Source organism: Helicoverpa zea, chromosome 6 (genome assembly GCF_022581195.2).
Source record: "Helicoverpa zea isolate HzStark_Cry1AcR chromosome 6, ilHelZeax1.1, whole genome shotgun sequence".
Taxonomy (NCBI): Eukaryota; Metazoa; Arthropoda; class Insecta; order Lepidoptera; family Noctuidae; genus Helicoverpa; species Helicoverpa zea.
Genome location: NC_061457.1, coordinates 7,379,139 through 7,393,856, shown reverse-complemented (window position 1 = coordinate 7,393,856; position 14,718 = coordinate 7,379,139). Strand labels below are relative to the sequence as shown.

At 37.0% G+C, this 14,718-nt stretch overlaps 2 protein-coding genes across 2 annotated transcripts; both read right to left on the bottom strand.

Annotated features, from left to right (window-relative positions):
* Window positions 1-4,221: 4,221 nt before the first annotated feature.
* Window positions 4,222-6,569, bottom strand: LOC124631303 (60S ribosomal protein L23a). Its single transcript, XM_047165625.1, has 5 exons — window positions 6,411-6,569; window positions 5,592-6,064; window positions 4,837-4,964; window positions 4,541-4,717; window positions 4,222-4,353 (listed from the first exon to the last, which is right to left on the bottom strand). Exons 1-5 carry the CDS (start codon window positions 6,439-6,441, stop codon window positions 4,269-4,271), a joined length of 894 nt encoding a protein of 297 aa, XP_047021581.1. The 5' UTR covers window positions 6,442-6,569; the 3' UTR covers window positions 4,222-4,268.
* Window positions 6,570-10,012: 3,443 nt separating this feature from the next.
* LOC124631301 (serine/threonine-protein kinase PLK4) lies at window positions 10,013-14,267 on the bottom strand. Its single transcript, XM_047165623.1, has 3 exons — window positions 13,968-14,267; window positions 12,758-12,850; window positions 10,013-12,504 (listed from the first exon to the last, which is right to left on the bottom strand). Exon 3 carries the CDS (start codon window positions 12,404-12,406, stop codon window positions 10,427-10,429), a length of 1,980 nt encoding a protein of 659 aa, XP_047021579.1. The 5' UTR covers window positions 12,407-12,504; window positions 12,758-12,850; window positions 13,968-14,267; the 3' UTR covers window positions 10,013-10,426.
* Between the last annotated feature and the right edge of the window lie 451 nt (window positions 14,268-14,718).

The following is a 14,718-nucleotide window of genomic DNA, read 5'->3' as shown; positions in this document are numbered from 1 at the left end:
GTCTTTCTTTAATTACTGAATGTAATGACATGAAACTTTGCAAGTGAATAGTTGAATGATTAAACTAATTATTGGCATACATTTTACCATGCAATTCGAAAGATTGACAAGGCTGTGATCCGCAGACATGCTACCCTGTACGGATCATACGGCCTACAAGAGCGACGAATGAAAGAACTGCACGCGGAAGAGATGAGAATGTTCAGATAAATGTGTGCTGTTAAGAGAAATAAAGTGGGGAATGAGTGAATTAGACCTATATCAAAGGAAGTTTGAAAACAGCACCGGTAACAGAAAAGCTGCGTGGAATCCGGCTGTCATGGTATGTGGACGTGGTAGGTTTTGGACCTGGACGATTAAGGATATCATTCATTATCATTAGAAAGAATGTTACTTGTGAAAACTTGCCGCGCCAACCTCAAATAAAATTGGGATAAGGAGGGGATGATGGTGATAATGACCTTTGGTATAACTTTCGCTCCACTTATTAATTTGCGATGATCCACGTTAGTCGAGTATTAGGCTAAGAACTCACGGAGTGATTTTTAACCGTGCCCGCCGCGGTGGCGGAACTGCGTTTTTATTTCCAAACTCACGAGACCGTTTATTTGCGCGGTTACACAGCCGTCGCGGTTGAGATTATCGCCCGCAAACGTGGCGGGCGATGATCGCAAGACGCAAGACGGGCAGTTAACGATCAGTTGAAGTCCAGACCGCCATGGACACACATCAGAAACGAGTTGTTGCGTTATACTTACTTCACAGAAGAATGAAAAATAAACCGGCCAAGTGCGAGTCGGACTCGCGCACTGAGGGTTCCGTACAAATCCTGTATAGATAAAAAGTGAGTCTCGCGCCAACCGTTCAGTTTAGAACAATCATAGTTATGGTAATTACGTGAGAGTCAAAATGGTTAATATTTTTTATTTTATAATATAACTAAAATAGTAGGCCAGTACCTTGTAAAAGTTATTTTATTAAAGTTATTTATATACAACATTTTATAGTCAGAATTATCATTCAGAAATTTGATTGAAAATAACTAATTATGTCTTAAAGGTCATTGGGCATATCTGACCCGCTTTGTAAAAAGTGGCGGACATGAATCAAAGTAGTTTTAAATCGTGGAGAATGGTATGACGTTTCTTTGAATATAATATTTTATTAAAATTCCATGGAGACGAATGTCCAGGATCGTTTGAAAAATATAAAAGACAAGCAGTTTCAGAGGATTGTACAGGTTGCAATGCTAGTTTTTATTGTTAAAGAATTTTCATAAAGAAGGAAGATGCCAATTCGGATGGCCAGGATTTGATGAGGATCTGGAAACCCTTAGAAATCGAGGGCAACTCTTGAATATTGTAGGCACGCATCGAGTCATAACCAGACATGTGAGTGTATTTTTGAGGGTACTGGTAAACAGTGAAGGTTTGGAGCTGATTTGATTATGGAGACTACAGAGAGTCGAGGGAACTCCTGAACGGCTTATTTTATTCGTATTGGCGAAGACTTTCCACATAGATAGGTTTGACTGCCATTGTGGGATCGATAGCAAAGATCAGGGGCCCGATTCTCCTAAGTTAATAATGTCAAAATCGAATAGAAATCGAATCGCAATATGATCGCAATAGCAGTTTTAACCATATCGGGCATTCTGCTACTAATAAAAGACCAATCGTATTCGATTGACATTTGATTGGTGTGCGATTGGTCTGCTATTTTGGTAATTTTGGTCTATACGGTAGTTTGCTGTACAATCATTTTGCAATCGTAAATCATTTGCAGACAAAATGATTCATTATTGAATGACAGAAAAGGATAAAAACGTTTATTTCAAAGAAAAAGTAGCGGAATGCCACATACGCTTCAATCGTAATCGAGTCGGGATCGGATCTCAGTCGAATCGAGTCGAACGTCAATCGAATGTTGCTTATGTAAAATTAGGAGAATCGGGCCCCAGATATAGTTATGGGAACTCCTTTACAATTTATAACGTAACCTTGTGTTGGAGCTTATTTTATTTTAGGTGATGAGAATTCACTACTAATGGGATCTTTTATTTTTGAGGGATTAATCACCTAACGAGCCCCAGTTTCAGGTTTTTTTCGAAACTGCCTGACGACTTGTAACTGTCGAATTGTAACAACGACTGCTAGAGAGTAGGTTTCGGGGCTGCTGGCTTTACGTTTCTAGAGCCTTGACAAAAGTGTAATTCTGCCCCTTTCTTTGTTTTATAAAGTCGGCTTTATTTTATTTTGTAGCATTTTACAAACAAATCTTAAAAAGCAACAAGAAAACAAAAGCAAGAAAGAAATTAAAAAGATGTTAGGTGCATCGGTCTAGAAGTCGGTGTCTAGAGGATGCATCTATATTTATTTAACCACCGAGATCTAGACCGATAAACAGTTTTCTTGTTGTTTTTAGAAGTTGTATTTTATTTGCAAAAAGTTTTTATTTTTAACTTTTGTGAAAAGTTCTCGTCAATACGAATAATATAAGCCCAAACACGACGTAACTAAAACACACCGTTGAGGAGTTCTCTCGACTTTCTCACGTCTCCATCATCAGGTAAGCTCTAAACCTTCAGTTTGATAGTATCACCAGACATACATCTGAGAATCAAGTTTTAATCCTATGTATGCCTACAATTTCTGATAGTTGCCCTCGATTTCTCAGGATTTCCATCATCAGATCCTGACCTGATGACAATGGAAATAAACGGCGAGTATACTCTTTCACTACAAAGAAATGATTTCTCAAGTCCGTCAAACTTGGTCGTTTAAATTCCCCATTGAAATGAGGAAAATATTTGATGTTTACACCTGATTTTCTCTTGATTCCCATGGTTCACATTGATGCGACTAATGCCATAGTAAATCAGAGCCTTTATCATTATACTGCGCTATATTTCGTTCATATCCGCCGTGGGTATGGTTTCCATACTAAGGTGCCCAATGACCTTTGAATGATTTAAAAATTTTCACAGTTTAGAGGCAATTATATTTAAGAAGTGTTTGATATGAATTTCAACTTTAATATCTCTACGCGTTCATGTGAAAAAGGGTAGGTAGTAAGTTTATAATTATTTAAAAAATATTTTATGTCATGTAAGCAAAAATAATATTTTAATATTTTATGTAACTTCAAACTTATTATTTTCGCAATTTTTCCTTTATCTGTACTATATAACGTTGCTTCGTGCCGAATTTCAAGATTCTGAGTTCACGGGAAGTAGGTACCTTGTAGGTTTTGATTCCCTAGCGTGTGACGGAAATTCGTCTAAGGTGTCGGTATAACTGCTGTATCTTTTGATCATGTTAACTTAGAAGTTTGATTGTTTCACTGCCTAAAGGGACAATAGACCTAGGTATTTGGTATAAATTTCAATTTGATACCTTTATTCGTTCGTGAGAAATAAGGTAGTAAGTTTCATTTTATTAAAATATTTTTTTTATAATTTATAACTAAAAAAATGTGGTTTTCGAAATTTTTCCTATATTTGCATTATATGACAATGCTTCGTGCCAAATTTCAAGACTCTGAGTTTACGGGAAGTATCCTGTAGGTTTTGATTCCTTTGAGTGTCGAAAATTTGTTGAAAATATCGACATAATCGGCTGTATCTTTTGATTGGCTTGGCTTAGAAGTTTGATATTTTCCCAGCTTAAAGGGACAATAGACCTGAGTATTTCTTGTGAATTTCAGCTTGATACGTCCACGCGTTTTTGAGATAAAGGGTCTTGACAGACTGACAGACAGACAGACAGACAGACGGACAACAAAGTGATCCTATAAGGGTTCCGTTTTTTCCTTTTGAGGTACGGAACCCTAAAAAAGACCCAAAAGGTTCTGGGTGCATCCACTGATTTCTGTACCCCCGCCCCGTCGCCCGCCGCCTCTGCGCCAATGCGATCGCCGGCCAATCGACCGCAGAGCGCGCGGGCGCAACCCGCCGAGGCTGCGGGTGACCGCGGCCCGCGCGATTCTACTAGTTGCCCGCCGGTGCAGCGGGACCCGCAAACAAACGCGCAGACTGCGGGCGTAAATCGCGTCGTGAAATGTGCTTTAATTTTTTACATGTATATCTGCATTCTACAGAAGCTACGGGCCCGCAGCCGCGGCGGGCACGGTTAAAAATCGCTCCGTGAGTTCTTAGCCTTACTATGGCTCTTCTGCGGCGCCATCTGCTATGATTCGGTTTTAACGGCAATAATTTACACGTTTTTACTTTAAGTTTTTATTCTTATAAAATAAAGTACAGCATTAGTTTATATGATGCCGATTTTGTTGGCAACATCTAATGCGTCATAGTCCCTGGCAAGTCGTACGTACGCCTTCTTCTTGCCATCGGGCCTGCAACAATAGGTATACATTAGTATTTCATACTAAACAATATAAAAGCCATGTTTACTTTACAGTGCATCAGAAGTGTGTATTTTTTTATATCATTCTCTATCAATGAGATTCCCACAAAAATATCATCATTAAAAATCATCAAAATTTATGCATCAGGCTAAGCATGTATTGCTTGTGTATTTACCTGATGAGGGTGTTAACTTTCGCAACATTGATGTCATACAGCTTCTTGACGGCAGCCTTGATGTGGTGCTTGTTGGAGCTAGTGTGAACAATGAATACCAATGTATTGTTGTCCTCAATCTTCTTCATTGCTGCTTCAGATGTCAACGGATACTTTATGATATTGTAAGCATCCATACTGAAAAAAAAAAACAATATTAAATGATTATATTTTAATTAAAAATTGCGAGGGTAATAAAAAATATAAATAAACAAAAGCAGATTTATGTAAATGAATATAGTATATTGCGAACTTACCGATTCCTCTTGGGAAGCGATTTCCTGGGATACTTCGGATTCCTTGGAGGTTCAAAAGTCTTAGGCCTGCGGAAGTGCACAGATGTGCGAATCTTACGTACACGCTTGCCATGTTCACCTTTGACTACCTGAAAATATAATACATTTACACCTCAACAACAAATTTTACACACAGTTGGGTTAAACAGAAGCAAAGTTATTTATAGCTTGTCATGTGGGCGGTGGTAACAGTATCTGGTGCTTTTACTTTGTATAAAATTATTGGTATGGATGAAGTGAGCTGCTGACTGCAACTGCATGGAATTGGTCAGTATCTGAGGTGACTGCACATGCTGCTGCTACTTCAATCCAAAACGATTATATGTAAAAATATACACAACAGCATTGCAATTGCAGCACAAGTAGTTGGCAGTTACTGCGCCTCCAAAGAATACTCTAGCAAATATGCTCATCACAATACTACCAGACCACTAGAAATCGAATTCACGACCTCTATTATACTTATGTACAAATAACAGAAATAATAAAAAAATCTAATAATTGAAAATATCAAGTTACTCGCAATTGATTTGGTAAAATTTTTATTAAATTCAGCAGATACATATCTACATGGCTTCTACTTGATCTCATGTCTAAACGTAGAATATTAAAGAATTACTCTAAGGTTGTGAAATGTTATTGATTCTATCAAAAACTAATAGACCCCAATTCAATAATCATTATACTAATGGATGAAAAGACTAAAATATTTTTACCTTTCTTTGTGCTTTGAGAGCTTTGGCAACTGGTTTAACCACTTGCTTCTTTTGCCCCTTGATGCCGGTCTTCTTAGGCTTGGGTGCAATTTTCAACTTAGCCGCTGCTGGTTTAGGCTTAGGTTTGGAAGCAGCTGCAGCTTTCTTCACTGAAGGTTTAGCACTAGACTTCGCTTTCAGGGCAGCAGCCTTAGCAGAGCCAGGTTTGGCAGTAGGTACCGATGCTGGCTTCTTCTCTGCAGGCTTGGAAGCAGCTGCTGCAGGCTTAGCCGCCGGGGCGGATGCTGGCTTGGCAGCAGCGGGCTTCGCCGCCGGCGCTGCTTTGGGTGCAGCCGCCTTGGGAGCGGGTGCTGGAGTCTTGGCTGTCGCTGGCTTAGGTGCAGCAGCAGAGCTAGTAGATGCAGCCTTGGGTGCGGCTGCTGGAGTTTTGGCCGTAGCAGGCTTCTTCTCAGCTGGTTTGGATCCGGAGGACCCTAAAATTAATTATAACATGAAGTACACATAACCTCTTTATCGTCCCGACAATCTTTTTACATATGGTAATTAGAGCTACAAAATAATTATGCGGTACATAACAATTAAGAGATCTTCCCTACGTAATGTGTAGAATTGAGAAATAACTAACTAAATAACACTTAAGTTCATGCTTCATAACAATTACCGCGTGGCTTATCCAAGGAAATGTCACCAGTTCAATTTGACTATTTAACGTTCTAGCACTGAATTTAAGGATAACAAACAAATTGAACTACGCACATACAATTAATGGACAAATAATTCACAAATCACCGCGTTTTTCAATAAAATAGAAATACATACCGGATTTCTCAGGTTGCTTCTTAGGAGGCATCGTGACAAAAAAGATGGAGGATCACTAGTTTTGTTGCCAGTTAATAAATGGTTTATAATGTTTTTTATGTTAATTTTGCAGACTGGCAATTTTTTATTAGATAATTTGGAAAATCATCCAACACAAAAGCAGAAAAATTAAAGTAATGATCGAATATTTTATGAAGTGAGCAAATCTACGATATATATACATACAAGTCATAAATATAAGTCTATGCCATGACTTTAATCCGTGGCGTAGACGCTGATTTAATAAAAAAATATATTAGAATAAGAACATGAATATAGTCCGGGTATGTTACGAGATTTAACTAAAAAAATCTGATTAATTTGATTGATTGCCCCGAAAATCACCACAGTTAGTTGACGAGCTGTTTCTCGCATTATCACCTGCGTCTGGGGGAATTTAATATATATTTATATATTTAATCAGTTACTAAAAAAATATATACAGTCTATACCACCCGATGGTGATGTTGCTTTTTATAGCAAAGGATTTTAAATTCATTTTGGTAGATTTAAATTGTTCACATTAAGAGACGCAAGCCGGAACCACATGCATGCGTCTATAAACCTGGAACCTCATTATTAAGACGTGTCGACACCCCACGTGCACTGAGTACATTACTAACACGCGTGTTGAAGTTATTTGTCAACTGACTGACGTGCTGACCAATGAAAAGGGCTAAACTGAGACCCTGACCAATGACTCTTGATTATAAGCGATTTATTACTTTGTATTAAATGCATATTATATTTATAAAGCTGGGTACTTTTTTACGAGTCTTATTAGATGTTTATTTGCAATATAGGCCTTATTATTAACTTACATCAAATTATATATATTCACCACAAAAAAGGATCCCGAGGTGTCCCATTACCGCTTCTTCATTGGCAATGGCCAATACGTGATGATACTTAGCTTAGTAACAGGGGCCCGATTCTCCTAATTTTACTTAAGCAACGTACGATTCACGTTCGACTGCGATCCAATCCCGACTCGATTACGATTGAAACAGATTATATCAGTAGCAGAATGCCCGATATGGCTAAGACTGCTATTGCGATCATATTGCGATTCGATTTCTATTCGATTTTGACATTATTAACTTAGGAGAATCGGGCCCCAGGTAGAGCTACCAGCTGTTCCCGCGGTTTCACCTGCGTCCCGAGGAATTTCTTCCCGTACCTGATTAAAATATACCTAGCCTATGTTACTCGGGAATGGTGTAGCTTTCCAACTAGAACTAGTGAAAGAATTTTTCAAATCGGTTCAGTAGTTTCAGACCATTTACAAACAAACAAATGTTTCGCCTTTATTATATAGAACGGTGGTTCTTAACCGGTGGTCCGCGGACCATTGGTGGTCCCTGGGGCCCGATTCTCCTAATTTTACTTAAGCGACCTTCGATTGACGTTCGACTCGATTCGACTGAGATCCAATCCCGACTCGATTACTATTGAAGCGTATGTGGCATTCCGCTATTTTTTCTTTGAAGTAAACGTTTTTATTCTTTTCTGTCATTCAATAATGAATCATTTTGTCTGCAAATGTTTTACGATTGCAAAATGATTGCACGGCAAACTACCGTATAGACCAAAATTACCAAAATAGCATACCAATCGCACACCAATCAAATGTCAATCGAATACGATTGGTCTTTTATTAGTAGCAGAATGCTCGATATGGTTAAAACTGCTATTACGATCGTATTGCGATTCGATTACTATTCGATTTTGACATTATTAACTTAGGAGAATCGGGCCCCTGGAGGCATTCGAAGTGGTCCGCGAAGCTTTGCTTCGCGACGTTGCTATCCATCTTACTTGTCCAACAGAAAAAAATTAAGGTTTGAAATGTAGCCCTTTTACGTAATTTTGGTTCTGAGTCTTAAAAAATAATTAATATTCCCTCGTTTTTGCATTTGTCAACAAACAAAAAGTTAAGTACGTTTGGGCCACATTGTACGTAATTTTGGTTCTGAGTCTTAAAAAATAATTAATATTTCCCGCTCGCTTCGCTCGCGTATTCAGCAACTATATGCCCTCGTTTTTGCATTTGTCAACAAACAAACAGTTAAGTACGTTTGGGATACATTTTACGTCGTAACGAGTCCGAAAAAAATTTCGCGATCGCTTCGCTCGCGCATTTGTAACGACATAGGCATGTTTATGTCTTTCTTTACATTTACTTACTTACCAAAGAACTTGCGTTTTGTTCTTTGCCGGTGGTCCCCGGCAAGACAAACTTTTGGTAAAGTGGTCCCTCATGACAAAAAGGTTAAGAACCACTGATATAGAATATGAATGAAAGGCCCCTCGTATCTCCCACCCTAGCATATCTTCTTAGAAAGAAAGAAAGAAAGAAGAAAGAAAACTTCTTACGCATATTAGTCGCATTTGCGCTACTACGGAGTAGGGAGTTTTTTGAATGGTTTTACATGATGACCGCGCCCGAATCGCGTTAGCATCGCAACTGAATCAGGTCCCGTGGGCGAGAGCACACAGCTAGCGACCGCTTCGTGTCTGATCGAACAACCCGCAGCGAGGGGCCTTAGACGTGATATCTATATGACTCGGAAATCAACTTAATATTAACTGTAATATTTTTATTTAATGCTGTTCTTATAAAAGATAGCCTGCCTCGTATTGTTTGTGATCTCTTAATTTTCTCCTAATTTTACTTAAGCGACATACAATTCACATTCGACTGCGATCCAATCACGACTCAATTACGATTGAAGCGTATGTGGCATTCCGCTATTTTTTTCTTTGAAATAAAAGTTTTTATCCTTTTTTGTCATTCAATAATGAATCATATGAATATGATTGTAGAGCAAACTACCGTTTAGTTAGACCAAAATCACCAAAATAACCAATCGAATGTCGTTGGAATACGATTGGTCTTATATTAGTAGCAGAATGCCCGATACGGTTAAAACTGCTATTGCGATCATATTGCTATTCGATTTCCATTCAATTTTGACATTATTAACTTCGAGAAGAATCTGGCCCCAGATAGTTAACCGGACTATGATACCACACCAATATAAAAAATTTCTTCAGTTTTCCCGCGTCCCGTGAGAACCCGTGCCGGGATAAAATATAGCCTATATGTAGATATATGTTACTCGCAGATAATGTAGCTTTTTTAAATCGGTCCAGTACCTACCTAGTTTATGAGTTTATCCATTAAGTACAAACAAAAATACAAATGTTTCACCGAGATCCACCACGCAGAGTTAAGAAAGTAGTATAAAATAAAACAAGTGATATATACGAAGCTATGTCGCTTTATATGTATTTACATACATAAATATATTTTTTATTAAAATTAAGCACAAAAATGCCATAATACTAACATTATAGGTAGGGCTGCCATCTCGAATTTCGTCAAACCCGGACAAACATTAAAAAAACCCGGACTTTTGGCGTAAATCGCATTTTTTCCCCGAACGAGTACGTTTTTTTTTAAACAAAATAATACCTAATTTGTAATCCATTTACTTTTAACATATACTTAAATTCAATGAGGTGCTTCCTTACATGAAAAGTGTCCGGGTTTTCCCCGGACACTTCTTGAAACCCCGCCCGGACGGCCCCCGGACGGCCTCCAAACGAGGACAAATCCGGGGAAACCCGGACGGATGGCAGCCCTAATTATAGGTAATACAAAGAAAGTGCAAATAATACGAATATAGCTACAAGGTAATAGAATTGGCTCATTCGGCATGCTGAAATGGCACCTACAAGGACTTGACCTAGGTTTCGAATTAACAATACGGTTAGTTATTTCGTAGTTACAGCATGGACTGCCAGCGTAGGGACACCATCATAAGCACTCGATTTTAACCTATTCCTATACTTTTCGCTAGTTTGCTTATTTACTGTAGATAAAATTTTATTTTCATGAATACCTAGCAATCTAGTGGAGTTTGTCAAGTTATATCTATGTGAAATTTACGGAATTCCAAATTCCATGTCTGTTAATTATACTCGCTTGGGGCTTGACTAGAGCTAGCAGCAGTGCGATGAAACGATCCTATGTTCAATAGGGGCGTATTATAATTTGCGACTGAACCTTGAAGAGGCGATTGTAAACTAGTCACAGGTTGAACTGGTCTTTTTCCAATTATTAAAGGGAAGCATTCATCTGATATTCCAGATAGTGCAGTCTGTACACGCTTCATCCTACTGGAACACTCCTCAAAGTGATCTGTTATATATTTCAGTTCAGGTGCTGCTGTCAGATTATAATGTGTTTTTAAATTCTTATCAATTATTTTTAAGCCTTCTGAACTGGTGTACGTAACTTTTTCTCCTGAATAAAAGAATATATCAATATCAGTAGAATTTTCCATTAGTTGACACTTTGCTAAAGATGTGTAAAGTGTTATCTTAGGTGTTTTGGCTTTCACAAGTTCAACAAATCTTGAAGCATATAAATACTTTTTCCAATGTTTCTGTGGTAAATTATGGTACGTAAATACTTCATCAGAATTAGGTTCATGGTCAATGTTCTGAGTTCTAGTTTTATTGTCTACAGTATATATTATGATTTTCATACCATCCTTAGATATTTTACATATTTCTGTTATTTGTTCTTCTCTATCTTTGCCTTTTTTCTTGATAAACTCTACAATGACTCCAGAAGATTCTATTTTCAAAATGGCATTGCGTGTCCTGTGGGAAATTGTGGGCAATCTTTCAGCACATAGAGGGGGTACACTCAGCACATTTGTATTAATGTTGCAATTCTTTGTAATGTTCTCTTTGTTTTCTTCAGAAATTATGTTTATTTGCGCCATTTTCCCATTTATGTCATTTTTTTTCATATTTTCAAACAATGAAAGATTGCTGTTACATGGACTATTGGTTCTTTTAAATGTGTTTGGAAGATTTTTTAGTTCAAGTAATTCTGCTGACCCTTTATCAAGGGCTGTACATAAATTATAATTTCGATTATTAGAATGATGTGCATTTGTGCTCCCCTCTGGAGTAAATAAATTGTATGGCATATGCCTAGCATCTCTTTTTTCAGCACTATATTCTTTGAGAGGAAATTCATGACCAGTTTTATCATCATTTCTAAACTTATTGCTGTGCTGAGTGCTGTGAAGTGTTGTGAGAAAACCGGAATCTCTTGATATATCTTGCTTACAAGTGCTTTGTCCATTGTACAAGAAGGGATGTTCTAAAATACCCTTTAAAGTTATTCTCTTTAGGGGATCCTTACACAACAGTTTTTGCAGTAAATCCTGGGCTTGCAAGGAAAGTTCCATAGGTATTTTATAATCAGCATTTATGACTTTGTTAAGTGTGGTTTTCACATGCTGAGTGTGGAAAGGTGGGCTGCCTACTAATAAAGTGTATAGCATGCATCCCAAACCCCACACATCTGCTGGTAATCCATGAAATTCTCTGGAAGCTACCTCTGGAGATATGTAGTTTGGTGTACCACACATAGTAACATGTTTCTCATCTGGACCATTCAACTGTGTCGCTAAACCAAAATCAGCAATTTTAACATTTAAATCCTTAGTTAGCAATAAGTTGTTTAAAGATAAATCTCTATGAATGATGTTATGTGTATGTAGATAAAGCACTCCACTGAGCACTTGTCTAAATATATCAGCAGCTGCTTTCTCAGAAAGCCCACGAGTCCCTAATTTAAAGTGCTTTGCCAGCTCACCATTGTGTGCTAGTTCCAAAACTAAATAAACATAATGTGCATCTTCAAAAAAGGTATATAATTCTAAAATTGCAGGATGTTTAAGACGTGAATGAATTGTGACTTCTTGCCTAACTCTACCTATCATTCCAGCACTTGCCATAAGTGCTTTGTCTATCATTTTGATAGCAACAAATAGTCCTGTTTGCCGACATCTTGCTCTATAAACATGTGCAAATCCTCCTTTACCAAGGTGTTCCAATATTTCATAATCTTCTATTTTTTCACCAAACATCTTTGATAATCACAATATTCTCGTATCATGAATGAAATTATTTTTTCTGTTTGATACATTAATACATTTCTTCATAGCATCCATTATTTATTAGTGTACTGAAAACAAAAAAAAACATTGCATTTACATTTGAAAACTCATATGGAAATTAAGCTTCCATGAAAACTAAAAGTTATTGAAAAGTATTCCAGTTCATATTTCCAACTGGTAAAAACATCACATCATTATTTTTTCGATCTCAGTGGCGTGCACTTGGAGAGGCCTATGTCCAGCAGTGGACTGCGATAGGCTGATGATGATGATTATTGTTTCATTGAATTAACTAATAAATGAGAATAACAAGCTCTTTACCTTATTCACAATCCATTTGGCATCTTCAAGACTTTTTGAGATTATTTCATTCACTCTTGCTGGGTCCGGTTCAAACTTATGTTGTTTGTAGCTCTTTTGAAAAAAAAAAAAGGTTTGTATATTTACATTTAAGTCTCACAAATTCAAATACTATGTGTAATATTGAATGTAAATAAAATCAGCCATCAGATTGAACAATAAATATGAACAGTTGAATGAATTACAAACAATCAAATATTTTTCTATTTAAGGCGAGGAAGTGGTCAACAATAATTCCATAACCGGCACGCACATCTAAGGCGCCAAAAGGGGTCGGAGCGTCTGAGCGGGGCGAGGATAACAATACGCGCGCTAGCTTATAACTAAAAGTCGTAAGCGACAAAATGGTTTTGTAATTTTAATATTTAGAAATGATAATTTAATAAAAATTCCTACTACCATTTTAAAGAGTATGTATATACTCAACTACTAAAAAAGTTAAGAGGCTTAAATCGGTCCCGTTTGCCCATAATATGTGAATCTCTTTTTAAAAAGAGGTATGTTTGATATATTTTTCTCTGTTATAAAAGTTACCTAATCATGTTTCTACAACTAACAAAATAAGGCTTATATCATGAACTTTCAGGTAACCAAGTTGTATTTTGATCCGTTTTGTATTTACTGAGAAAAATTGACATCCTTGGCGCCAAAAATTCCAATTCGTCCTCTTAAATTCTGCTTCTTCATTATAAGTAGAAACTCATAGTTATGTAAAAGGGGCACAGACAATCCTCAACAGGAAATCCAACTTGATACACGGATGGCTGATAATATATCACTGTGTTGCAAAAGTATTCAAAAATGTATTTAAAAATTATTGAAGGCAAAAACCTCACAACACCAGTGTACTACTTGTACAGTGTAGTACTTAATATATCATAATATCTCTGGTATTACATTATGTTCAATGAACTGACTACTGGAAACTGGGTAAAGGAAATCAAACAGATAGTCGCTCAATGTGAAATGTTGGTCCTCTGCTGCATCCGTAAGACTAGAAGGCCACACCAACAAAATGGACCTCATAATAGGATCAGTGGGTCGTCTTAGGGGTAGGTAGACTTATGACATATAGGTACAGTATACAGTTTTTCTTTGCAGAATTTAACATAATTATCTAAAGTGATATAAAATATATGCATACATTATACATACAAATTACGGAACTAACCTGTTTGACAGCGAATTTATAATGTTTACAGGCGTCGGGAGGAAGTTTTTCGCACTGTCTCAATAAATGTTTATATAATTGCAATGGTGTCATAACAATTTTCGAATCATTAAAGAAACTTCTTCTGATTGTGAACATTAATTATAAAGTTGTACGGATACGTGAAAATGTTCAGCACTTTAAGTTACACGATCAGATAATAAATAGATGAAGTTCCTCGATAGATATAGAAAAATGTAGTCAAACAAGAAGTACCTAGCCAACTTCGGCCAAGCCAAGCCAGGGTTCATTCATTTGAATTTGTCATCAATGTCTTTTCATCATAATTTTGACAATGACACATGCAATGCGTGACAGTCTGACGTCTGAGTCATAGTGATGTGCATGATCAGTGCTACCAATAATAATTTATCGATTCCCCGCGACCCTATTGTTAATTCCCCACTTTTTTAAGCTTCCGTATTTTTCACTTTTTTATTCCCCTTGTGTTTGTTAATTAATACTTTTCATTTAATTTGAAATGTAAGTAAGCATCATTTTGACTTGACAATGCGTGACAATTTTGTTCAATGCGTGGGGTCTAGGTGATCTCAATGTTCATGGTACCCATTACTGTGGATCCGTCATTGTAATAAATAGGATACACGTCTGGTTCTATATAGTCGCTATGATAAAGGCTACTCTTAAGGCTATCCTTAAGGCGCAAATTATTATCCTAAATGATCATTTAAGTTGCGCAATATTATTGTAG